At 44.0% G+C, this 26,800-nt stretch overlaps 2 protein-coding genes across 6 annotated transcripts in view; both read right to left on the reverse strand.

Annotated features, from left to right (window-relative positions):
* Positions 1-712: 712 nt before the first annotated feature.
* FAM76A (family with sequence similarity 76 member A) lies at positions 713-18,639 on the reverse strand. 2 transcript variants are annotated; one of them, XM_048501325.1, is made up of 10 exons: positions 18,526-18,639; positions 16,491-16,555; positions 15,660-15,714; positions 14,767-14,919; positions 13,664-13,821; positions 12,555-12,641; positions 11,382-11,513; positions 5,080-5,215; positions 3,804-3,905; positions 713-3,149 (listed from the first exon to the last, which is right to left on the reverse strand). In XM_048501325.1, exons 1-10 carry the CDS (start codon positions 18,604-18,606, stop codon positions 3,063-3,065), a joined length of 1,056 nt encoding a protein of 351 aa, XP_048357282.1. In that variant the 5' UTR covers positions 18,607-18,639; the 3' UTR covers positions 713-3,062. The 2 variants fall into 2 exon arrangements, with proteins under 2 accessions (XP_048357282.1, XP_048357283.1); XM_048501326.1 differs by lacking the exon at positions 11,382-11,513 and having other exon boundaries at positions 18,526-18,638.
* Positions 18,640-20,105: 1,466 nt separating this feature from the next.
* The window catches only part of LOC125435892 (ryncolin-3-like), a 51,124-nt gene continuing 44,429 nt past the window's right edge, over positions 20,106-26,800 (reverse strand). For all 4 annotated transcript variants that reach the window (XM_048502361.1, XM_048502365.1, XM_048502364.1 and 1 more), the window contains 5 exons: positions 26,639-26,692; positions 24,574-24,701; positions 22,835-22,964; positions 21,501-21,635; positions 20,106-20,950 (listed from right to left, as the gene is read on the reverse strand). In XM_048502361.1, the coding sequence (XP_048358318.1) occupies positions 20,700-20,950; positions 21,501-21,635; positions 22,835-22,964; positions 24,574-24,701; positions 26,639-26,692 (698 nt within the window). In that variant the 3' untranslated portion in view covers positions 20,106-20,699. The remainder of the gene's footprint in view (positions 20,951-21,500; positions 21,636-22,834; positions 22,965-24,573; positions 24,702-26,638; positions 26,693-26,800) is intronic.

A 26,800-nucleotide genomic window follows, 5' to 3' on the forward strand; every position in this document is an offset into this window, starting at 1 on the left:
TTACAGCCCTGGCCCCTGCCTGGTGGAATGCTCTTCCTCCAGCTGTCTGGGCTCTGTGGGATCTCAGTGAGTTCTGCAGGGCCTGTAAAACCGAGCTGTTCCACCGGGCTTTTGGGGAGGCCGGCCGCTGATTGCCCCCCCCTTTTTTTCATAACATCACTGGACCCTGCCGTCCCCGCCCTTTTAGGGGGTTTAGCTGTGGGACACCATCTATTGTGTTTATTGTAATTAGAACGCTGTGTTTTAATGGGGTTTAGTTTTAATATGTACAGAGCCATAATTTATTTATTTCCGGTTGTTTGTTGATTTATTTTATTTTGTGCTCTGCCTATATATTCTGTGTTCACCTTTGAAGATGCCAGCCACAGATGCAGGGGAACATTAGGAACAAGATCTACCAGACCACGGCCATATAGCCCGGAAAACCCTCAACAACCAATCTCGTCAGACTTCAGAAGCTCAGCAGAACTGGCCCAGGTCAGTACTTGGACAGGAGACCACCAAGGAACTCCAGAATGGCTATGCAGAGACCAGAAATGGCAAACCATCTCTATTGGTATCTTGCCTTGAAAATCCTACGGGTAACCCAAAGTCAGCTATGACCTGATGGTACAGTCCACCATCATATAAGTGGAGTTCTGCATTTTAAAGTAATAAGAACTGCAGTAAATGCGGCAATATTGAAAGAGTCACATGAAACGAGAAACCCTAATTACAGAAAATACAGTTTAATCCTCTAAGTACAGCAAATTCCACAATAGCACCAGCAGTTCCTTACACTTTAATGCTTCAATGCCCGTGGTCTATGCTGGATCAGGTCCAAGACCAGGAAAAGTTTGGCTGACTTGACCGAGAAAGGATTATAGACAAAACAGCAAAACATGAAACCACTGAAGATTTCCCCTTCCCAGATCTTCCCCTCTCCCGCAATATTTACATTTTTATACAAATCCAAGCATTCTTTTAAAGTCATCATTACAAACAAGAAAAAGAAACAGCATTACTATAAATCACCCACTTAAAATGCATGATCGAGTCTGACCACAATTGAGAAAAAAGATATTATTTACAGAAAGTCCCATCTTTCTCTTCATTTCCATAGACCAGAGAATCTAAAATTAATGTTGCTTAATATTGGGTTTTTTTAAAAAAATCCTACCAATCAGGGTTCCTCCTCTAAGAAAGTTTACGTATAAAAATTAGGTCTCCGCTGTTATAGGTTTCCAGGGTGATAATTTTTAAAACAAGCTGAGACTTCTTTTTCAAAGCAAAAAAACAGCCCCAACAAAATATAAATAACCCATTTTCGTGTCATCCCCTCCATCCACATTCAAGGATCATAGTTCTTCAGAAAACCATCCTTTATATATATATATATATATATATGCTTTAAAATATCCGTAAAAAGCTCCAGCAGAGCAGCTGTCCTGTATCTTATAATTTTAAAAAGATTAATTTCTCAGCTCAAATGGCTGGATAGCATGCATTCACAAGGTCAGGTCTCTGGCTCTGAACCACCTCTTCAGGCCGAGGCCCTGCACATGAGAGCCACTTAGCTTTCTCCCTCCTTGGCGCCACAGCTTATGCTGTACAATCGGTTTCCCGAGAGATGTCTTTGGGTGCCTGAATAAAACAGGGGCCAAATTCATTTGCCTTCTCCACTCAATTAGGAGAGGGCTACATGGTTAGTCTCCCTGGAGCTCTCAATGCTCCCCCGACCCTCAAGGAGCCAATATAATTTTGGAGAACACTTGTCCTCCCTTTGTATTAGTTCCTGTACTCTTGCACCACTGCAATTCAAAACAGTATGGGCATACTCCTCCCCACAACAAAAAAACACATGCATAGTTGTGCATGCCCTGATCTGGATAGCCTCAGCCTAGTCTGGTCTCAGAAGCTAAGCAGGGTTGGTCCTGCCAAGTATTTGGATAGGAGACGTCCAAGGAATACCAGGATCGTGACGTGGAGGCAGGCTATGGCAAACCACCTCGCACATCTCTTGCCTTGAAAACCGCACCAGAAGTCACTGTAAGTCAGATATGACTTAACAACACACACACACAAATAATTGTGTGTCATTAATGTCAGGATAAAGCCCGCATTCCTCAGGATAGGTCTGGCCTTACATTAGATGTTAACAAAAAATCCACCTCCTTCAACCTTTCCTCCCCACAAGAGAGTAACAAACCACAGAAAGAAGCGAAGTCTTGATGATAAAACCCCCCAAGCCCACCACTATTCTTTGAAAACAAAAAGCCATGTAAATTAGCACAATAAAACAAATAAAAGCCTCTTGCATACAAATGAACTTCCCAGTAAGCTGTTAACAGAGATGCTAACTCTCTAGCAATCCAGACGACAATATTGTTTGGTTTAATGCAACCCTCCCACGCACCACAGAACCCCAAAGCATTTTAGAAATGCTCTTGCATTCTGGCCTGATGCTTCATGCATAAGGAGAGTCAAGATTTTTTTAAAAATTTTTTAACGCAAGGAAAACATTAAAAAGGGCTTTCAGTTCTGTATGCCTTGGATATATCGGAAGGGAACGCAGTGTGGTATAACCCAATCTTGTCAGATCTTGGAAGCTAAGCAAGGCTGGCACTTGGATTTCAAACCACTTCTGCTTCTCACTTGGCTTGAAAGCCCTCGCTGGGGTTGCCATAAGTCAGTTGTGTCTTGACGGCCCTTGCGTACATATGCTCAGAACAAAGAGAGAGCGAGAGCGCGCAACAGAAATCTCCTGTTCCCAAAACAATCCCTGTTTCCTGTATGGCAGCAATCATCAAACCATTTCTGAAATATGTCCATGTTGAGAGTGTCTTGGGGTTAGGAGCCAGGAGGGGTGGCAATAATGGGAAGCATCCCCTGTTGCTGGACAGCAACAAGAGAACTGCGTTATCAAAAACCCAGCATTCAAGCATGCGATTGAGTCTCCGCGCACAGCAGGTTATGTCTGTTACAATGGCAATCAAAGTTTGGATCAGGAAAGGTTCCAATAGAGCTGGTCAGGATCTTAGCTCAAAGGCTCCTTTGTGGTGGGATGAATTTCGGCATTGTGTTTAGGGGGAGGTGATCATTCCTGGCTTCTCGGGCTTCTTGCCCTTCGATAAAGCAGCGGCTTGCTTCAGGAGCTCCCTGTTCTTGGCCTGTTGAAAACAGAGGGAGGACAAAGGAAAGAGAGTGTGTTTTAAATGCAGCGGGGATGCAATTATTCAGGGTGGGCAATGGCACGAAATTCAGGGTAGGGCCCCGAGGAACACAAGCAAGGCAGCAAACAGCGCAAGAAAAACAGTTAAAAATTCTACACTTAAAAGCACTGTCCAACAACAGGCATGAATCGTGCAAACCTATTTAATTTGCAATGTTCTAAAAATCAGCACTGTATAATTTTATTCCAATATTTGCTGCTGCACCTAGAGCAGGCAGCTGCCAATCTACAGAATCTAGTTCTGTCTTTATTTTTAAATCCAAGATGCTGCACAGACCCGTCACCACATCCCACCCATTAAAGAATGTATTTTTTCTTAGCAGAAAGTTGTTAAATTGTGCCTGGACTATCTGGGACAATTTAACAACTTGACTCAATTTTCTAAGAGCCAGGGGCTCTCCCAAAATGGAAGATCTAAAGCTGTAGTTTAGATAGACAGGAAGCTACAGGGATGAACGTTATAGAGTTCTGAACAAAAACTAGAAGATGCACAGGGACATCACAGGACACAGACAGGTCGCTTGTGGAATGGGTGCAACAAGTACAGTGGTGAATCAGCTCCACGAAGCCACAACAGTGAACCCAAAGTTACCTGCAATTGTTCTGTGACTTCCTTGTGAGTCTTTTCCATTTGGTTCATTTTAACCCGCATCTGGGATTCCTGATACTGCAGATCAGCCTTCAGCTCAGTTATCTGTAGCAAAAAATGAACAAATGGGTTGGGCTCGGAAGAGAACGAGCAAGTTTATATTGCTCTATACTGGAGAGAGCACATTGCAACAAGGGCAGCCCTGCAGAAACTGAAATTGTTGAAGTCAGCCAACCAAGACAAATACAAGACTCACTGGAAATGACAATAACGCCAGGAAAAGTAGGAAAGAGGAAGATTCAACGTGAGATGAGTTGATTCAGTAAAGAAAGCCACAGCCTCCAGTTTGCAAGAACTGGGCGTGGCTGTTAACCTTAGGATGTTTTGGAGGTCATTAATACATAGGGTCACAGTAAGTCAGAGGAGATTTGATGGCAAATAACATACAGACGTGCGCACACAATACCCAAGATGTCACGAGCTAATGACTCCAACTGATAAAAAACATAAAAGGGGTGAAACTGTCAGGTGTGTGAAACACATTGGGAACAACATGGACCAGGCTTAATTCAGTCAAACTAACGTTTGTTTGTGAGAGGTACAGATTTCGTAAATCACCAGGCTCACATATGTCCTTGTTCCTTTCCCTTGCACAGCATGCCAAGACTGAAGACAGAAACCTTTGACAAACTCTTATTTAGATGTGGACACCTTTAGCAAACTGAGGTTTATTTCCTCAAATTTCAAACCCTAATTTCTTAATGCACCTGCACTGGGACATCACAACATATTGCCATTAGTTGAGGGTTTCCATTGTCAGTCTCAGGGCCCTGCTCAGGGGGAAGGAATGCAGGAGCCCAAGCATTAACTGGGTTTGTGTCTGTCATACATCAGCTTTGGTTTGTCCATAATGTCTGAGTGAGAAATGTAGAAAGAAACCTCACTTATAGTTAATATACACGTCTTTCTTTATGCTTTATAAGGACACAGATATATAACAGGGTCCCACAAATGCACTTGGAGGCCTCCCGATTTGATGAGAATAAACTTGAGTTTGATACCAAGAACCACCATCCTGCTTTCTTTCACAGAGCTTCTGAAGAGAGCAGAATACATTCTGCCTGCACACTGGTCATCAGCGGCATCAAGCTTATGCCAAGCAAAGCTCCATTCTTCAAGCAGCAACATTAAGCACAAATTTCCCGATGAAGACGTCGGCGGGGCATCTTTTAAAACAAACTGGCCTGCAGCCCTGCAAAGACAGGCCGAAGGATATTACCTTCTTCTCTTTCTCCAGGATCATTTGGTCCTTTTGGTGTAGCATCTTCTTTAGGCTGGCTACTTCTTCCTTCAGCTGGGCTATGATCACAAAATGGTCTGTGCCAGGAGAATCCAACGCGAGGTCTGGAGAAAAACTGCAAGAGACAAGGAGGAGGGCATCTTGTTACACACGGCTCTATTTGATTCAGATCTTCTGCTGCACATTTGCTCCATGGGGCACCACGAGCAGCCTGTTTCTCAGGGTCATAGTCAGGAAGAAAACAATCATTCACAAGATAAAACCTACAAGGGGAAGGCTGTACTTCTGTTTTGAATTCACTTTTTTCACCTGCTTGCAATTAGTCAGAGCTGAACCACAATTAAACTGGCAAGCCAAACCAGATCCTAAATAATTCGCATTTCTGCAGTCCCCAAGTGTGCTTTTATCACTCCTCCCACAGTGCAAACAGCAGCTCCAAGAGGCAAAGCAGTCAGGCAAATGCAGTCCCCATCAGAACTGATGCTTCTGATTGGTCTATGTATCAAAAAAGAGATTTCTGGAAGACCCAATCATTGATCACCCAGTGCTTCCTTTGGCTTGGCCATTTCCAAGGAAAGCCTTTATTTATTTGGCTATATCCTGTAATATGACAGAACATTCCTGAATCATAAATCTTATATAGATGCCTGAGTATTAAGGTATTCCTCGGAGGCCCTGGTCAGTAACCCCACTGACTGAAGTGCAGTTGGTGGTTATCTGGGACACAACTTTCTCAGTAGTGGTACCAAAATTTCACCTTGGTTCCTCCTGACTCGTGTTTAAGCACCCAGATAAGGCAATTCGATCCAAAACAGCCTTTCTGATGCTCCAAAAGCTGCCAGGATCTTCAATTCTGCTACTTTAGCCTGAGTTTGATTTTGATCAAGATACTATTAGCTTGATTGTTCTCTTTTGACAACCCGAAACAGCAGCACTTGTATTGGTGCATTGTGATCATTATATACCACTGCATTAAATTATTATTAAACCACTGTTAATGAATGGCCAAAGAATTCCTGACAAGGAATTAGTTTCACATCTCTTAGCCAACCAGCATCCTCTAACAACAGTGATGGTAGCCAAATTCCTCCTAATTACTATGAGGCAAGCTAAGCAAAGGAGTGCAATAGCCAACTTCAATGAGTAGAAATGGGAGTGTATCATGTTTGGTAAAATTATTTTGTAGATATCTTATGCCAACAAAGATTGATCAATTGGTTATTTTTCTCTCTCAACCCATCCCACCTTTATTCCCAGCAGTTCAGGGTGGCTTCCCCTCCAATCTTACCCTCACAAAATCCCTGTGAGAAAAGCTAAACTGAGAAAGTATTACTGGCCCAGGTCTCCTATTGAGCTTCTCAGCTGAGGATTTGGCCCTGGCTCTCTCCAGTCTTGCCCCAACTGCTATACCACCCTACCCTGCCTTAGTTCCAGATAATTCAAAGCAATTTCTTTTAAGTTTTGCAGTCTCTTTGATCTTTGTCAAAGTGGGTAATTCAAGAAGCCAGAGGTAGCACTTACTGTATAAGGCCAAACGCCCTCACACTCAATCACACAGAGTGTAAAACACGGTAATTCAATTGGCAGGATATAAATGCTAATAAAATAATAATATATATTTAAAAATAATAATACTAAAACAACAATAATCCTAGAAAAAAATCTTGTTGGGAACAGAGGAATTGGAAGAATTCAGAGGAATTGGAAGAGGAATTGGAAGAATTCAGAGCCCTTCGGGGGTAGAGCGGTATAAAAAACCCATAAATAAATAAATAAATAAATAAATAAGAACCCAGGGCTTGCTGTGAAAGCACATGGGACAACTATGTTGTCTTAAGCTAACTTGGACAGGATAATGGAAACAAAATGTAGGTGGTTCTCAACTGCCCAAGAGGAAGTTGCAAGTATAATAAAGAGAAGGATAAAAGATGCTGCCATAGCAGCTCTGTCATAACTAAGAAAGTACCAGAGAACTGGAAGGAAAAAAAATTATACATGCAGGATAGTATAGTCGTTCTATCCAAAAAAGGCTCAAGTTTTTCAGTGCCTTACACTGTATGAAAATCGAATAAAAATGGCAAATCTGTGGCACTTAGCCCTGAGTAGATTAGCCAAAATACATGGCACAACTGTTAGAAAATGCTGGCACTGTGAAATGGAAAATGTGTGGGGTTTTTTTGATGCATGGTGAATTTGTCCCAAAGCTGTTAAATATTGGCACATGGTGGTGGATACAATTACAGTTGGAAGAGGGCTTAAACTTTCCTTCGCTCCAAAGCCTGTCAGCAAGAACTGCGTCTAAGCACTCTGAGCTGCCTGTGCCCATCTAAAACATTATGCAGAGCATTTCAAACGTTCGAGGCGCTTCAGAAATCACAGCCACATAAAGAAGGTTGGTCTTGCTAGCCCTAGAAAGCCAGCCAAGGATGAGAGAGGGCAGTTTGTCTACAGTCAACCTTGCAACAAGGGACACCTGGCTTGTGGCTCACACAACCCACCATTAGGAACAGCTTTAAATGGGAATAAATGGCCAGGAGCTGTTCAACAGGTTGTGCATTCCATGACAGGCACGTCAATGCATATACGAGAGCCAGCATGGTGTAGTGGTTAAGAGCAGGTGCACTCTAATCTGGGGAACTGGGCTTGAATCCCTGCTCTGCCACTTGAGCTGTGGAGGCTTATTTGGGACACTAGATTAGCCTGTGCACTCCAGCACACACCAGCTGGGTGACCTTGGGCTAGTCACAGCTTTTCAGAGCTCTCTCAGCCTCACCCACCTCACAGGGTGGGGAGGGGGAGGGGAAGGGAAAAGAGTGTGTAAGTCCCTTTAAGTTTCCTACAGGAGAGGAAGGGGGATATACATCTAAACTCTTCTTCTCCTCTACAGGAGCCATCAAGAAGCAACCCAAATGCACAGCTGAAAGGCATTGCCTTCAGACAGGAGAAGGGCTTGCCAGACTTAAACTGGCCCCAACTCCATTTGCTTATTTAGACAATTCCCTGGATCTTGCATCTAAGAAAATGGTGCTATTCACATAAAATGAATATTTAGTATTTTGGTAAGATACTTTTTGTCTCCATGCATCTCCTGCACTCTGGCGTGGGGCAGGTTGCTTGCCAGAGCAAAGCCTTGGCCAGGAGTATAGAAAAGGCATGGGGGAGAAAAATCTTTGTTGTAGGGTGAATGGCCCCGTCATGTTTTGCATTCATGGATTCCAAGACTCAGTCCCTGATGTCACCTGTTAAATGATTTCTGGGAACTAGCGTTGGGAAAGACGCATCTCTGCCCAACAACCCAGAGAGTATCCACTTGAGCAAACCATGACGCTATCAAGTCACAGACATGGCAACCCCATACAGTTTTCATGACAAGAGTTGTTCTGAGGTGGTTGGCCATTGGCTGCTTCTGTGTAAATATCCAAAGTTTCCTTGGGTCTCCCATCCAAGTCCTAACCAGGGCCAACCCAGCTTAGCTTTCAGGATCTGAAAATACTGAGCTAGCCTGGGCCAACCAGGCAACAACACAGCAAATCATGCTGAGACATATGCACCAAAAGACCTGATTGAATACATACACAATGATTTCTGGTGAGAATATGGTGTTGCTGCCGAGGGCTAGGGTAGATTTGATGTGAAATTAGAGAAGGCATGCTAATGTTTTGGAAAATCTCTGTTTTTTTAAAAACGGAGTGAATGAATTGGCAAGATAACTCTTATCAGCCTGAGGTTTTGTGTTCTGGAGTTTAGGCTACTGTGGGTGTGTCCCCACCTCCGCAAATCTTCTATTTTCTAACAAGTATTTTAAGTCTCTGGGTTAGACAGCCTTTGATTGCTTGGCTCTGCCTTTTACAGGGCAGTATGTACCTCTACACATCTCCCAGCTCCCTAGGGGCATCATGTTTTATTTCACAAAGAAAAAAAACCCTATCCCATGGAATCTATGCCATTGGTCCCACAAGTACATAATGCCCTCAATACCAACACTTACTTTGTACGACAAAAAAAAGGGAGCCTTGTTCATGGGTTGCCCAAAGCACGCAGCCTCTGAATTTGGCAACTTGAATGTAAGATCCCACACTCCCACATCTAGATTCAAAATTATCAGAGCAATTGCTGAATGGTTCCCAAAGGCCAATGCAAATCCAAGGGGAACCACAACATTGCAAGACATCGTACAAACCTAGGTGAAACGTGGCAGCTAACACCAAACCTGGGATCTTTTCACACAGATGTTTTCCCTTGATTTGGGCACCAAACTGTGGCAATCCCCTACCGCCAAGCTTTCTTCCACCTGTGTTTTCCATCTGCTGTCATTCTATGGGTTCCTTGTCATTTTGGAGGCCTATCTCAACTTGGAAAGAGGGTTTAAGAAATCACAGAAAGAAAACAAATGAAAACATGGGCAAGAAGAAGCTCAGAGAACACTGTTCCAGATGGACACTTCATTTTCAGGCCCACCTGAGATCACCAAAGGCTTCTTTGAGGATTATGCAAGAGGAATTTACTAGCCTTCACCTCACCTCTGTAGCAGGCAGATTGGAAACCCACTGTCTTGACACAAAGTTTTAGAAGGCTCTACACTAGCCTTATGATTTGAATTTATTGTGCAAGCCAACTTGAAGGCAGAATATCAGTAGTTTAAAATAATAGATAAAAAGACACAGTAAAACTAAGGCTGGAAGCAGTGCCTTTCTGGATGGTTAAGGCATTTGCAAACAAGTTCAAAAAGGGCAACTTATCACATGGTAAACTAAAACGGGAGGGGGTGTGGAGAAATCTGAGGCGTAGCCTGCATTAAGGCCCTGCTCACAGTACCAACCTGGGCAGTGGCAAAACTACCTCAAAAGTTTTAAATCACTCCCACTACAGCTACATTCCAAAGTGATTTGTTTGGTCCCAGAATGAGCCATGGAAGCTGCTGGCCTTGAGCAATCCCTTCCCCTCTTTGCTTGCTGCACCAAAGGCTTATGAGTTTAGAGCTACACTCAGAAAACTGTTTGTTTCTTGACTGCAGACATGAATCCCAAACTACTGTTGAATCTCAGCTTGGAATCTTGATTTGTGGCTGAGGAATTAAGTGCAGCTTTGGAGCGCCTGATTCGGACATCATGGCAAACTTCAGTCTGTTCTAAACCAGGAAGCGTTCAATGGGAGCACACAGAGAGAGGGAAAGGGGCTGAAGACCTCCAGGTGTTGAACAAAGCCTATATGGGGCAAAGCCATCGCAGTATCGTGGCAGCAGGGCAAGCAGGCAATAAAACCTGCTAAGAGGAGATGACAGGAAAGAGAATAAAAGGGTTTCGTAAATGCCATGCTACAAGGGATACCTGTGTAATGTCCCCTGGTTACCTTAGACCAGTGGTTCTCAACTTGGGGATCAGGACCCCTTTGGGGGTCAAACGACCCTTTCACAGGGGTCGCCTAAGACTCTCTGCATCAGTGTTCTCCATCTGTAAAATGGATAAATGTTAGAGTTGGGGGTCACCACAACATGAAGAACTGTATTAAAGGGTCGCGGCGTTAGGAAGGTTGAGAACCACTGCCTTAGACGGAAAGGCCTAGGGCACTTTTGCACATGCAGAATAAACCACTTTCCATCCACTCTCACAACTGTTTGCAAGTGGATTTTGCTATTTTGCACAGTAAAATCCAGCTGCAAAATGCATTGAAAGTGACTTATTCTGCATGTGCGTAAGTGCCCTTAGCTAGCATGAGGATCCTTCTGTACTGGGGTACCATTAAATGGAAAGCATACTGAGAGATAGTGTTAGGAGGAACCTGGCCATGCGTAGCTACTGAGCAAACCCATTGTGCTCTCTCCTGAGTACCGCTAAAATCAAGAGATATCACCCTAATTTCATTCAGTGCAAACACCTTATTTGAATTGAAGCCAGGTGACTGCAACCTGCTTGCAACAATCCTTTTCCAAGAGGATTAGGATTGATCTTCCCCAATGAGGCTTATTAGCCCAATATAATATTTAAACTCTGGCATCACAGTAACTTATTTCTACTCCAGTGTTTTCATGTCCAGCCAAGGGCAACCGATTCACGTCAGGTCGTTGTAACATGGAGGTCAACCGGAGAGCCAAAAACAAGGCTAATGAGCAACTGGCAACGAATGAAGACCCACTTAGAAGTTGTGGCCTGCAATCTTAGCGTGATGACTTCTTATAAGAAGATCCATCGGTATGGACTGGTTCCAGGAAAGGAGAGAGACACACAAAAATACTCCCAAGGTCGGGAAAAGCAAGAGGGGGAGAAAATGATAGGTGGTCTCACTTCGCGATGTCAGTGCCTCGAGAAACAGGACAATCATGGGCAACGAGACTCTGTTGGGAAGCGGCCCACTGCGCCAACACGGACGGGGCACTCTGGATAGGGGGGCAAAGCATCTCGGGAGAGGAAGGAACGCTGAGAATCAGAGAGGAAAGGGAGGAATGAAAATATGCATGTCAAAGAGGCTTATGTCTGAATATATATTCCCCCCAACTTTGCCTAGTAAGTCAAAGGGAAGTCTATTCTATTCCATTTACTGTTGTTGCCTAATGTAAAGGGGGGGGGGGTGTAGACCACACATTCAGGCACACAGAAGCAGCTGAACAAAAGTGATAGCCTTCAGAAACAGCTGCTGCCTCCCTGCTGCAGAAGTAGAGAGGGGTGTGGAGAAGAGATCTGACACATTGTCCCTTTACAGCAGCCTTCTTTTACCATATCCTGTCGCACGCTGCCTAGTCGAAGCCTGCTCTAAGGTAGAAAGCATTTCTCCATGCTCCCACCCCTCACCGTACTACAGTGGATCCCTTTCAGGTCACATTCTGGGCCTTCTCTGGCTGAGCTGCTCTCTTTCCCAAACTTGTTTTAGTACAATCTTTTCTGACAGATCATACCCAAAGTGAGTTTGGGGGAAAGCGTGGGTGGAAAGGTGCAAGCTTCTGTAGCTCTCTGTCCATACCTGGGGCCATTCCCATGTGCATGCTGACAGCCTTTTTTCAATCAATAGTAGATACATGCCTAAAGTGATACTACTCTACAGTAATATGGCCACTATTGTTAAAAAAAACTCAGAAGGCAAAAAGGACTCAGGCAGCAACTGGAGAGCAGAGGGGGAGATGGGAAGAAAAGGGACACCAAAAGGAATCTCCCCACACAGAAGCTCTGTTGCCGCTGCAATTGGCTCTGCATTCATAGCAACATTGCGAACAGAATGGGGAATAATCCCTGTGCGGAAGGAAGTCAATGACGGTAGCCTGGAATATACCGCTGCACTCAACCATAATAAAATACAGCACATAGTTAAAGGTTCTCCCCAGTGGCAAGACAAGCTTTCAAGAGACCTCACACTTCTGAGAACAAACTGCATCCAAGTGCTCTGACTGGCGCCGATTACAGGTAATTTAAAATAAAGGTTCATCGGACCAGCCCACCAACATTTCTAAAATGTAACTGGCTCACCTGTCCCCGTTGGCTGATATGGCATCAAACATAGGCTTCTTCTTTGGGATTTCATTCTGAATTGATGATGTAGACAATGTTTTCTGACTGAAAAAAGGACAAAGATGACAATGACCTTGGTAATAATTCAGAAGCTCAGCAATTCCTAGCCAGTGTGCTACTGCCTTGTTTCAACAACTGCATCAAAATCGTTAAGACAATTCCCTGCCGCTTAAGAAAATTTAATGCAAAAATATCCTGTAGATTTACACATTGCATCATTTTTAACAAAATTGCCTATGTCTCACTGCTGCACTTAGAGAGAAAGAGCTAACCAAACTCAAATAATTTTTGGTGGCTATGTAATTAGGAAAAAAGGTATAGGCATTCATGTGGGTTTTCCAGAAAAATTAGAATCAGAAAACTTTCTGGAAAAAAATATCCAATGTCCCGAATAGAGTGTGATCTGATTTAGCATGTTTATTTTGACTTTTATTTAGTAAACCAATTTGAAAAGTACCTCATTTTAATACCCAATGGTTATGAATAATTGAACTGAAATGTTTGGCTCAAACGTTAGATGCAAAGAAATTCAAAATTTAAAGGAAAAATCACTCACTGGAAATTGTTGCAATACCAGTTTTAGCATATCCAAAGAACAGTGCGTGATATGCTCTGGATATAGTTCTTCACCAATCTGTTTCAAGAGAATGTAGCTCCCCAGAAGTCACTGTGATGCACCTTGTCACTTGCACAACTTATTAGTTACAAATCACACTGTTGATTAAAATATACCACCCCACATGTGAAAAGAAACATATAAATAAATAAATTGTGGCTTTATTCTCCTACTGCCAATTTACAAATCATACAACTCCCACTGAACTGATGAATGTAGGAAGACACTCAAGACTATGCTAGAAATCGCTGGGTTTCACATTCATGCAATTGGAATCCGAAACACCGACAAATTAACTACTGAAAAAACAAACCCATTTTTCCTACTGCACTGTCCAGCTTTCTTCTCTTACAAAAGGAAGCAGACAGTTAACAGATAAGTAGTTAACAGAAAGCCTTTATTGGCATATTAGGAAGCAGACAGCAAAACAGGGACAGTGAGAAGCAATTACCTGTTATAGTGGCCACTGCTGCTGAGTCTACCATACTGTTCCTTCTCTTGCAAGCTTGCTCGGGAAGAGCTGCTCAGATGTTTACGTTGCTCTTTGGTTTTCTGTAACACTCGTTTATAGGACAGCGTGCAAAGCCAACAGAGAAGCTTCCCATCCACCTGAAAGACAGGAAAGGAACAGACCTGGTCGGCAATTATCTACCAAAGAATGCACACACTGGAGCGCAACCTTCACAGTGAACTATTTATCTACTCTGCATCATGTGTAGAAAGGCATATCTGCTCTAAATCATGCTGCCTGTAGAGGCACTATCTGTATTCCAGACTTCGACTTATTCAGTTCAAAGGTTACTTCTCACTCAGGCAAGGGGTCGTGGCATGCTTGGCATGCAGAAAATCCCTTGTTCAATCCCTGGCACCTCCACTTAAAAATGTTAAAGCAGGAATTGATATGAAGGACTTACACTGAGACCCTGGAGGGTCACTGCCAGTCAGAGTACACAACACTGATCTTGAGAAACCAATCTTGTGATTAAATATAAGGAAGCTTTGTATGTTCACTTGACACCAGAAAGACATCCAATTTTAGAGTAACAGCCAAACCAGAGGTATACCAGGAGTTTTGTATCTGCAGCGATCAGTGACTTTCAAAAATTGAATTATCAAGTATGGGGGTACCTGATTTGCATCAGGACTGTGGCAGGAAGAGGCATCGTTTGTCTAATCTTCTATTTCTATGTAAAGTCCACTCAGTCTGCTTCATGCCTCTTTCTTGCCCCTGAACAGTGAAAACACCCTCCCTACCCCTAAGTCATGAAGCCTCAAGAAACATCAGTGGGTGAATTTAAATACCGTACCCAGCAAATCACAAATAATATGGATTGTAGTTCATCAGATGCCTGCAAACCTCTAGCTTGAAATCTCAGTTTCAGGCTAACTAAACCAATGCTTCTGAAATGTATGTTCAACAAAGAGTGATCACCAAGTCCAGTTCTGTTGCATACATGCATGCCTGAAGGCTGTGTGACTATCACCTTTTGATACGGAGAAACTGCAGAGGGGTCAGCTTCTTCAGTTTGGGTACTGAAATGTACAGAGACTCACTTTTTTCCTGTCATCTTTCCTGTCAAAGGCACACTGTTGTTTGCACTGTTCACAGGAATGTGGGGGTCCGTATTTCTTCTCAGAGTTCGTACAACGCTGGCACTTGTTACCGATAAATGCAGCAATTATGTTGCAATACTGGCAAGGTTTTGGCTTTAAAAAAAAGATGGACACAGCAGAGATTAGAAATGTTCAGTCCTACAGGCACTCTTCAAACTCTCCCAAGGTTAGATTAGAGAAGTAACAAAAAAAAACTACAAGAAATAATTATCTGGAAACATCACATACATTTAATTTTGCATATCTTTTTTATCCCACCCTTCCTGCAAGGAACTCAGGGCAGCATCTGTGGTTCTCTACTTGTCGTTGCCCTCACAGCAGCCCTTTGAGGATATGATTGTGTCTCTGTGGTCTTAATCCAAATATGCTAACCACTTTCCCACATTGTCAGGAGGAGGAAGAAGAAGAAAAAGGAAAAAAAGAAAAAGAAGAGGAGGAGCAGTTTGGATTCATACCCCCCTTTTCGTTCCTGCAAGGAGACTCAAGACGGCTTACAAACTCCTTTCCCTTCCTCTCCCCACAACAGACGCCTTGTGAGGCAGGTGGGGCTGAGAGAGTTCTGAACAAACTGTGACTAGCCCAAGGTCACCCAGCAGGAATTGAACCTTTTTTCTCAATTATTTATTTGATTTTTACCCTGCTTTCCCCTTCTGCAGTGAACACACTGCTATCCTCATCTATAGGCATGGCAGAATAGCTCCATCTTACAGGGCCTGCAGAATTGAGATAAGTACCACAGGGCCCTGGTCTCATTTGACAGAGTATTCCACTACAGGAATTAAATCAGTCTCCATGGCAGAAGGGAACAAGATAATGAAAACTTTGGCACCTACCGTCCCATAAAGTTTCACATTCTGAGCACATTTCTTGCATATTGTGTTGGTTTTGCTAGCGGAACAAGAAATAATTACATTACAAGATGGAAATACAACACGTTACTACCTGCACATACACATTATGGAACAATTCATTGATTTGTATTGTCGAAGGCTTTCACGGCCGGAATCACTTGGGTGCTGTGTGGTTTCCGGGCTGTATGGCCGTGTTCTAGCAGCATTCTCTCCTGACGTTTCGCCTGCATCTGTGGCTGGCATCTTCAGAGGATCCTCTGAAGATGCCAGCCACAGATGCAGGCGAAACGTCAGGAGAGAATGCTGCTAGAACACGGCCATACAGCCCGGAAACCACACAGCACCCAAATTCATTGATTATTTTTAGTTTCCCTTGTATGATTCATTATGCTTGAAGACCAGCTGGATTGTTTTTAATTGCGCAACCTGCCCTGAGTCTCAGTGAGAAAGGCAGATGATGAATTAAGTAAGTAAACAAATAAAAGCTGACTGAATAACTTTGCAAAGGAACATCATACCGTTACTGCTAAAATACTGTTAACATTAAAACAAACACTTGGAGGCAGTAAAACATGTCAACAAGCGAAGGCAGATTAAAAAGCTTTTGCCTGGAAAGCTACTGGGAATGAAAGACCCCTGTACAGGACATCTTCAAGAACATGGTTGCGATTTTCCTGACAATCTAGCTGTGGAGCGGAAAAATAAGACATCCCCTGAAAATAAGACATAGCGTGCCTTGGGGAGCAAAAATTAATATAAGACAATGTCCCATGTTCGGGGAAACACGGTAGCATTTACACAATAAGCATTTACCTTTCCTGCTGGAATTCAGTTCTACAGTAAGTACATTTTACCATAGGATGGGCAATTCGACACTCCTGAAAGAGAAAAGATGGAAAGGTTATATATAGGGTTTAGTTTTAAAAGAAACACAAATATTCAGCCTTCGCACCTGTTTCATCTCATAAAGAAGGAAATACTTCTGCCTAGGACTGAAAACAGAACAAGACCATAAAGACAAAGGTGAATACAACTGTCATTTCAGATACCCAGCTGAGCAAAAATACAACAATATAGAAAACTTTCCCCTAGCTTCACAGAACAAGTGCCACCCACTGCACAACCTTATACACCACTATGGCCTCCCCCCATTTGGTCTTTTTTTGTGGCTCATTCACACATTACCCCAGTGGTGTACACGTGAAGCACGGATTCTGTAATGCTGACACCAATTACAATCACACAAATTCATAAGGAAGTCGCACACCTTTTCACAAATTGCATGGTTGATCCCAAGCATAACAATTTGTTGAGAAACAAGAATGGACATTCCTCAGGTACAGACACAACAACTTACAGTCCTTGAAGTCACAGTGTAATGATACTTTACAGCAACCAGCATCTCAATTAATCTCTTCAGTGCAACACACCACCTAGTTAAGAGACCCCATTTTTAAACAATTTCTCTAATCAGCTTTCCCAAACTACAGCTCCAGTTCCTCCACTTGTAATAAGCTTTTCTTGCCCAAAAGAAACCATCATCATTTCCTTCAAAGCGTTCCCCCCTCACTTGTTCAAACCAAAGTAACAACTCCACTTTAAAACAGTCAGAATAAACATTGCCAATGCCTGTCCACACATATATAGACACACTGACAGGGATAACTAAATTCATCTTTCTTCAACAAAGACTGAATTAGGAGAATCAACTGATTCTGCCAAGAAAAGCACAAGAACCTAATGAGTTTCCAAATGCCCCATTGTCTAATCTACAGCTCAATCCACTCCATGTTTATTCAGATGTCAGCATGTCAAGTTCAGTGGGGTTTATACCCCTCCTCCCTCCACACAAGCAACTGTGCACAAACTTGCAGTTCACAGCCACATTTACACAGTGTTGCTGTGCAAGTGGGCAATCCAGGAACAATGAGCAATAGCACCATATCCAGAGGCATACAAATACAGCTCTACTTTCTCTCCACAGTCTTCTTTCCACCAATCCTGCAAGTCTTCCTAATAAATAATTATAAATTAATTCCAGTTTGTATCCTTTTCTTAGCAGCCACAGAACCCTTCCTGTCCCAATAATAATAAAAAGTATTGCATAACAGCATTTATCCTAGTAAAAACAATCTCTGGTTCAGGAAAGCTGGCTTTAACAAATATGGTAGCGTTTAAGATGCCCCAAGCCTTTTTGGGGAGTACACATTACACCATTTATACTCCACCTTTCTTACTGAGATCCAAATCAAATTACAAAATTTTAAAGAGTAAAAATCAGACAGCAAGGACATCTGAAAAGCAAACAATACAGCAGGTCTAGAATGACAGGAATTCACACACACATTATTCTCTCCCTTCCCCAAACATTATATTTATTTGTTTGATATTACCTAGCTCCCCCCCACCGCAGCTGGAAGCCAAAAGGGCTTTTTTCTTCTTATAACAACCACCCTATGGATTAGATTATGCGGAGAAACTGCGACTGACCCAAAGTCACCTGATGAGTTCCCAAGGCAGAGCGGGGATTTGAACCTGGGTCTCTCACATCCTAGCCTTACACACTAACCACGCTTTCCCTCACAACAGTCGTAAAAGGTGGGGCAGGTTGCACACACATTATTCCTCCCATCCTCACAACAGCCCCACGAAGTAGGCCAGTACATTCACACACAGACTCCACATTGGCGGGACGGGGACGAGGAGAAGCTGAAAAAAAACTAGGACTAAGGTCACCCTCAAGAAAATGGCTAAACGAAAACTCCAATGCAAAGGGGCAGAGGACAAGGGATTCCTGGTCCATGGGTCCCTCTCTTCCACCGCCTCCCCAATTACTGCCGGCCCTGACCTTGCAGAGCTGCTGGCCTTGGCTGAGAGCCTCGAACGGGAAGCGCTGGTGGCACTTCGTACAAGCATAAAGCGCCGCCATCGCGCCACCTTCCCTGACAGGCGAAGCCCGCGCCCAACCCGACTGTGCGCCCCCGCCTCCCTCCCTCCTCCATTGGCCGAGGGCGACGCCACTCAGAGGAGCAGAGGCGGGGCTATTGGCCGTACCGGGAGACCCATTGATGCTCTGGAGACGTCACTCAGGAGTTTGAGGCGGGGCCGGACCGGGTGTTGTGGGAAGAAGTCGGAGGGGAGGGGAGGGGAGGGGAGGGAGGAAGACCCGGCGCTGACGTCACCGAGAGGGCTTCTGTCTGGGGTTGAGTAAGGAGCTTTCCTAAGGCTACCCTCGGCGCCGTCTGTCCTCGCGAGAAGAGAAAGCTGAACCATAGAGAGAAGAAACAGACGGGAAAGCGTGGACAAATATCCTTTTTTAAAAAATATAGCGCCACCTAGAAAACAAAAGGAATGACCGCTGCGGAATTGCACAATTTTCTGGTTGACAATGAAGGATTAAAATTGTCATAAGATTTTCTGTTATTTGGTTCAGTCATCGGACAAAAGGCAACCAAGAAATTAGAAATAGATTGAAGCATGGAAAGGCAGAACATCCTTAAGGATAAAGGAGTGTTGCTGGAGTCCAAAATCAAGGTGATTCATACAATGGTGTCCTCCATTACTGTGTATGGATTGGATATGAAAGTTGGATAGTCAAGCAAGCTGACTGGAAGAAAGTGGATTTATTTGAAATGTGGTGGTAGAGGAAAGGTTTGCAGATACCATGGACTGCCAAAAATGACAAATAAGTGGGTTCTAGATCAGGTCATGCCTGAACCTCTCCCTCGGAGCTAAAATGACCAAACTGAGGCTATTGTATTTTGGGCATACCAGGCAAAGACAAGACTCACTGGAAATGGCAATAATGCTAGGAAAAGTGGAAGGCAGTAGGATACGAGGAAGAACCAATGTGAGACAGATAAGCACCATAAAGGAAGCCTTGGCCTTCAGTTTGCAAGACCACAGCAATGCTTTTAACGACAGGACATTTTGGAGGTCATTAATTCATGCCGTTGTCATGAGTCGGAAGTCACTTGGCAGCACATAACATACATACACCAATGGGAAGAGGCAAAGAGATTTCTGATTTGGATTCTGTGAACAGGATTTTGGGGTTTTTGGATAAGCCCTGACTATGACTCATTGTTTTCATGAAATTAAAATAGAGCCCTGGAATATGTGCAGAGTTTCCCTTGTTTCCCTCTCACTGAATAACTGTGATTAGTCCTCATTTGGTCTGGCAATACGAGGAAGGAAGTCACCAGCATGAGGGCACTTTTGAAGGTTAATTATTGTTTTAGTCTAGGCTGACCCCCAAATCTGGTTTAACAAAACGAACAAAATAGGACATGTGTAAAGTTCCTCTTGACTCCCTTCCACTAATAACATGTAGCTGAACCTCACTTTGCTTGGATAAATAGGGAGAGGAATACCAGCACAGGAGCACCTTCGAATAATTTCAGCCTCAAAACCTTCAGATTATGCTGCGTATGTTTTATTGGGCTACTACAGCGCTGCAGAATGTAGAGAGCAATGTCACAGATTTTAAAGGCAAAGACAGTAGCAACAGCCAATGGGGAAGGTGGAACAACAGTTAGTGGTGATGCTGTATCTTAACCCTAAGATACTGAGTGCATACTTGGCCCTTCCACTGCCTACTGTGGTCTGATTTTCATAGCAGTGTATTTGTAAGAGTAATGATACCCTTTCCCAGATTCCCAGTTGATGCCATCAGCAAAAGAGCTGTAATTCCCTTTCAAGTAACTGTTTGTATGTAAACAAGTTGCTGAAGTCACTGTTTATGACCTGATCTATTGATTAGCTATTAGTCAGTAAGACAGCCCTTCCTTACACATTAGTGAGCACGTGCACGTTTTATTTGGGGTACCACAGCGCTGTAGAATGTAGAGAGAAATGTCGCATTGCTAGAGAGGCTAGATTTTAAAGGCATCATTTCTTTTGACATTTTGATACATTAGCAAAGATAGTAGCAACAGCCAATGGGGAAGGTGGAACAACAGTTAGTGGTGGTGCTGTATCTTAACCATAAGATACTGAGTGCATACTTGGCCCTTCCACTGCCTACTGTCGTCTGACTTTCATGGCAATGTATTTGTAAGAGTAATGATACCCTTTCCCAGATTTCCAGTTGATGCCATCAGCATAAGAGCTGTGATCCCCTTTCAAGTAAAGTCCGTTGAGGTTAGACATGTGGCATTCCTTATACCACCAGCCACCCTTGTATAGCTCAGCACAGTTGGCGGTATAACTGATATCGTTATCTCTCTCGTGCGTTGAAAATGCCATCTGATTGTGCACTGTGAGGGAATCTCCTGTAGGAGAAAAAAGCCAGACTTAATAAGGACTAGTCACATGCATGCTGACATATACCATCCACTCAAGCATGAAGGGAACAGAATGTTTTGACCCTATAATTGTCCTTTGGGGACCCTTCTAGAGGCAAACTCTCCACTTTTGAGACACCATAACTTTCAAAGGTAAGTATTTGATAAACATTTACTTAGATTTGTCTAACTTCACAATTCCTTCCTAGAGTCTTTTCGCCTTTGGGTGACATTCCCATCAGCCCTCAAACTCTACTACAGCTGAGTTTGCATAATCTGCATAAAATTTGCACAGTCATGCCTGGCCATTGGTAAAAATCAATTGCCGAGTAGTGGTGCACAGTGTCATCAAATCACAGCTGAATTTTCGCAACCAGTATGGTTTTCAGAGCAATTGAGAAACAGAGGTGGCTTGCCTCTGGTGGTCCTTTATCCAAGTACTAATCAGGACTGACCCTACTTAGTTTCTGAGATCTGACAATATCAGGCTAACCAGGGCTATCTAGGCCTTTCCTCCCTACCCAAAACCATAACTCACCCATGTCACCTTGGGAATAAGCACCCAAGACCAGTTTATAGTTTTCCTTCTCGCTCAGGATTTGGAAGCCAGTATACAGGGCAAAAGTTCTGAAATTACTGAAGTCCTCAGCATCAATCCGCAGGAGGTACCTTCCTAAGTCCCAAATAAAAAAAATAGAGTATTGAATCTCGCTGAAGAGAAGCATGGAAAGAAATAGCTGCAAAATGTGTAGTCTGGGGTTGTTTTGTGATATATTTGCTATCTGAAGATGTATTAGATTGTTGTAGTATTATTATACTGTATTATTTGTGGGGTGTTATGTGGTTTCTGGGTTGTATGGCTGTGTTCTAGTAGCATTGCTATTTGTGTTTGTGTATTTTAACTTGGTATGTAAGGTGCCCTGAGCCTAACTTTGGTTGGGATGGGTGGGGCATAAATTTAATAAAATAAATACAATGTAGCTGGTTTCACTGTAGGACAGATGATAAAAGCAGGTGTTAAGTAATTTTGATGTGTCACGCTGCAACATAACGTCTGCCATGTGCGTCTGTCAGAGAGTCAGCTCTTTAATTTTTATGGGGTTGCGCCACCACATATTTTGAAAGCTTATCATACCCTCCCAGAAAATAATGATTCCCAGTTGACATTTCTGGTAGTGGCCCTTTCAGATCAATTTAAATTAATTTCCATAGTTCTGCAGATTGTGGCATGTCCTCTAATGGCGTTCTCTCTTATCTTGTTGGCAGAGAAGTCATACCTTCATCCATTCTGCAACATCCTTTGCCATACCAATTTAAAAAATCTTTCTGATACCCAATTAAGTGGCTTTTCATATCCCAAGTGACCGGCTGTTTCATTATCATGTCTGCCAAGTTCCCAGTTTGGGCAGGGGATGTGCTTCCTCATGTACTTTGTGGAAATGACCAAGGGTAGCTCCAGGACTTGCTGGAAACTCTATGGTTGTATGTTGCAGAATGCGTGAAGTTGTGTCTTGTCTGTTAAAAAAAGGAAAAAGAGCTTCTGGCCACCAAAGGCTACTGATCTATCATTACATTTATCATTACATGGACCATTCGCACCAAGTTTTTTTTAGCACTTCCCCAGCTTTGCCTCTGTTTCCACCATCAAACTGCAGTAAAGTTTAACCAGAATGGATTCCCAACTTCCAGGGGGGACCTGGAGATCTGCTAGAATTACAACTGATCTCCAGACTGGTGAAATCAGTTCTTCTGGAGAACAGTGGCTGCTTTGGAGGGAGGACTCTATGGCATCATAGGCCACTGAGATCCTTCCCAAGCTCCACTCGCCAACCTCCAGCAATTTCTCAGTCCAGAGGCGGCAGCCCTACTTACCATTGCTGGTGAGCAGGTGGATGTTGTCATTGCCCAGCCAGAACTCTGATTCCTGATTCCCAAAGCCTTTCTTGTAGGACTCCCAGTCACGATAGAAATGCATGGATCCATCTTGTCGCCGCTGGAACACCTGGGGGGAATGAAAGGGCATGGCTTAATTGGCAAGTATGTGTGGCCCAGATGCATTTGGAAAATGGATAGGCTTACCAGTGTATCCTTTTTCTTACCCCTGTCTTGCGCCATTACCAGCTGTCTGTCATGCAAGAACTTAATTGGTTAAACTTTTCTCAGCAGAGAGATAAAGCAATGGGGAAAGATTCTCAGATGGGGACCTTGCTTGCAAGGTGTTATTTAGGGGAAGGACCGTGGCTTAGTGGTAGAGAATCCAGGTCCCAGGTTCAAACCTTGGCATCTCTAATTAAAAGGACCAGATAATCGCTGATGTGAAAGGCTTTCAACCTGAGAACATGGAGACCTGCTGTCTTCCCCACTTTCAATTAGTTCCAGAATAGTGGAAATATCGTGGTTTCCTTGTGTTTTCCCCACTGCCGAACTTTGGGCCACAGATCAGTTCCAGCTCTGTCGCTCCCCCTACCCCTTACCCCGCATTCCCCCTGTACATGGTTGCTTGTGCAACTTTTGCCAGGTCACGTTTACATTCTGGATTGGTGGGGAATTTCGGGCAACTGAGTTCGTTTTCAGATTCCCGCCTTAGCAGTGACGCGATTGCTCCCAGCCAGTGGGAACATGCCAGGCAATGCTCAACGCGCGCACAGATTTTTCTTTAAGTTTCGATTTTGTCTCACTCAGCTCCGCCTGTTCCTCTGATTCGGTCATACATTTACCGGTCTAACGATAAAACGAGAACTCGAGAACTAAAGAGAGCAGGAACACTCGGATTCCCCTGCTCTTTTTACTAACTCAATAGAACAGGGGCTTGTTAGATAGCCGTGGGCACATATTTCTGCAGTAATAGATGGGGTGAACCTTCCATTGGAAACTATCCACCCCGACATGGTACGACAGCCAATCAGGACAGCCCTGGCAATCCGATCCCGCGGTAGTGGGGAATGTCCGTTTTCTGGAATCAGAGACAGTTCTGGAGATATTAAATGTCCATGTCCTGTAAGCCAATGGATCGAGGACTTTACAAGTTTATCAACTTTGAAAGTATTGCATATATAGTCACCAATTGTGCATGGACATATTTTTCAGTATTTGGACATCTTTTATGTATACTTACCTGTACACTGAGAGTCAGCATGGTGTAGTGGTTAAGAGCAGTGGACTCTAATCTGGAAAATAAGTTTGATTCCCCGCTCCTCCACCTGCAGCTTGCTGGTTACCCTGGGCTAGTCACAGTTCTCTCGGAACTCTCTCAGCCCATGTGGAGGCAGGCAATAACTCAGCATACTTCTTGCCTTGAAAACCCTACATATCACCATAAGTTAGCTGTGGATTGATGGCATTTTACATACACACACTTGTACAGATGCCACTGCTGTTGTTATAGTGTTATAGTTTCTGTTTCTTTTTCTGTTGGGGGTGGTTGTGTTTGCAATTCTATTGAAAAATGTTTAAAAAATTAAATGACTGCCAGGATTGTACCAGGTATGAAACAGGGTGCCTCTTTCATACGTGTATTTTTTTTTTCTCATTCTTCCAGTGGAGATCCACAGTGTGGAAATGACTTTACCAGATGTCCGTCAGTCAAGATGAATGATGGTCAAAGAACTCACCAGCCAGCCTCCTCCATCTGTCTCCATATCACAGAACACGGTTAGTCTTTTCCCTGTAACGGGGAAGATGGTGTACCACCCGCTAAGAATCTCCCCGTGGTCTAACAGTTCTTTGCAGTCCCGGGCTCCTGATCATGGACAAAATGCAAGAGAAGCTCTGTATCAGTATAAGAGAAAGTGGCGTGAGAAATCCCTGTGGTTTCCGCAGTGTTTCCTAAACCTTCCAGGCTCTGATCTTTCCAGAAAGGCTGGTGCTGAAGCAGGCTTGTCCATCATGTGAATGGGAAAGTGTGGATTTCTGCATTTCCCCCTCCCCACCCAGTGCCCTTTTCCTTGCATGCCACCTCCCAGCCACCACCTCCCCACCTCTGGTGAGCTTTTTGCTGGCTTTATAAAAAATCAGTACAGGTATACCACTAAGGTGTCATAACCCTGTTGCAGTATACTACCTCTAAAGCAGTGTTTCCCAAACTTTTCGAGGTCAGGTTACCCTTGACCTCACTCTTCATATCTCACTGTACCCCTGCTGCCACCCTCCACCTTCCCCTCCCATTGCCCTTGCTTGCTTCCCAGGGTGAAGGAAAGCACTGGGGGTGGTGGCGGCTGCTGACCTTGTGGCAGGCCCTGCCCCATGGGCCAGCTCCATGTCCTTGCTGGCGCCAGTGGGAGACACCACAAAAATGAGGGGGGCGGTAGAGTTGCTGCGGTACCCCTGGGACATGCTCACGGCACCCCAGGGTACCACGGAACCCTGGTTGAGAATGGCTGCTCTAAAGCATCACACACTGCATATACCTATTACAATTAAGAAGAGGAAGAAGATTTTGGATTTATACCCTGCCTTTTTCTCCTGTAAGGAGGTTCAAGGTGATTTACAAACTCTTTTCCTTTCCTCTCCGCACAACAGACACTTTGTGAGGTAGGTGGGGCTGAGAAAGTTCAAAGAAAACTGACTGGCCCAAGGTCACCCAGCAGGCTTCATGTGTTAAGAGAGGGGAAACAAAACCATTTCACCAGATAAGAGTCTGCCACTTACGTGGAACAGTAGAGAATCAAACCTGGTCCCCCAGATTAGAGTCCACCACTCTTAACCACTACAGCACACTGGTTAAAAAACATTGGCAGCAAAAAGCACAAGGGGATATCACAGAGAATATCCTCCATATCCTTACTCATCTTTGTAAACCCCAATTCTCAAGTGTCCCCAATATTGCTGAGCCTACGGTTACTTTATGAACACTGAGAAGGACAATCACAAAATGGCTGCCATGGAGTGCTAGGGTCAGTTGCCAATTATTGGGAGGTTCCAAGCAGTAGCGTAGCTGCAATGGGACAGGGGTGTGTGCCCCAGGCATGCACCATTGGGGTCACATTGGGGGTGGAAAATTGCATCCCCTCCCCCCGCTTACCTTAATTCAGCCAGCTGAAAACATAGCCTGTTGGGAACTACACTTCCCAGGAGACCTCTGCAGGAGTTGGGGCTCGCAAGGTCTCCTGGGAAGTGTAGTTCCCATCACACTGTCTTTTCAGTGGGGAGGGCATAGGGGGTGCCATCCCCCCCACGCCACTGGTTCCAAGTCAAACATCCTCCAGTGATGGAAGCAGCCGTGTATGTATAAGTACTCCCTATGAATGCAAAGGCGAGTCCTCTGATCTGTTCTGAAACACCTTCTGCTCCAATGGGGTGAAGGAAAGCCAGGAACGGCTCATGCTTTGGGTAAGAACTGCTTTAGAAAAGAAGGAAATGGGCATCAGGAAATGCACTGGTGTGTGCCAGGGGGCCCACGGGTGCTACATGGGGGACCACTGCTCTTAGAGATTGTAAGGGAATTGCATCCTAAGTTTCCATTCTGTCAGCTCTAGGGCATCATTTCTCTCTGGCAGAGGAGGAGGAAACTTCAGCAAGACTGTCAATTCATTGTGAGGTAAATGGGCAAAGATGGTATCTTGCCCCCAGCAAAGCACAAGTTTGTCCTGTAGAGAAGAAGAGACTCCTTGGTTAGATCACAGGAGCCAGACAATTCAAGTGTGTAGCAAGAGTGTTTTTTTCAAAGATGTCCCTTACCTCTGTTTCCTTGATCCCCGTTTGGTCCAACCTTCCCAGGCTCCCAAACAAAACCTATAGGAAAAATGGGGATGGGAGTTGCTGTTTTGTAATTTTTTTTAACCAGATAACCTTTAATGGCACAGTACAAAGACGTAAAACAAGATACAAAAAATTAAAAGA

This window comes from Sphaerodactylus townsendi, linkage group LG06 (assembly GCF_021028975.2).
Source record: "Sphaerodactylus townsendi isolate TG3544 linkage group LG06, MPM_Stown_v2.3, whole genome shotgun sequence".
Lineage (NCBI taxonomy): Eukaryota > Metazoa > Chordata > Lepidosauria > Squamata > Sphaerodactylidae > Sphaerodactylus > Sphaerodactylus townsendi.

Excerpts from the sequence above, each read along its gene's own strand:
- FAM76A (XM_048501325.1), bottom strand. The coding sequence starts at position 18,606 with ATGGCGGCGCTTTATGCTTGTACGAAGTGCCACCAGCGCTTCCCGTTC. Across the intron at positions 13,822-14,766 it reads GGAAAGATGACAGGAAAAAA|GTGGATGGGAAGCTTCTCTG; the intron begins GTGAGTCTCTGT and ends CCTGTCTTTCAG. Across the intron at positions 3,150-3,803 it reads AAGTCACAGAACAATTGCAG|GCCAAGAACAGGGAGCTCCT; the intron begins GTAACTTTGGGT and ends TGTTTTCAACAG.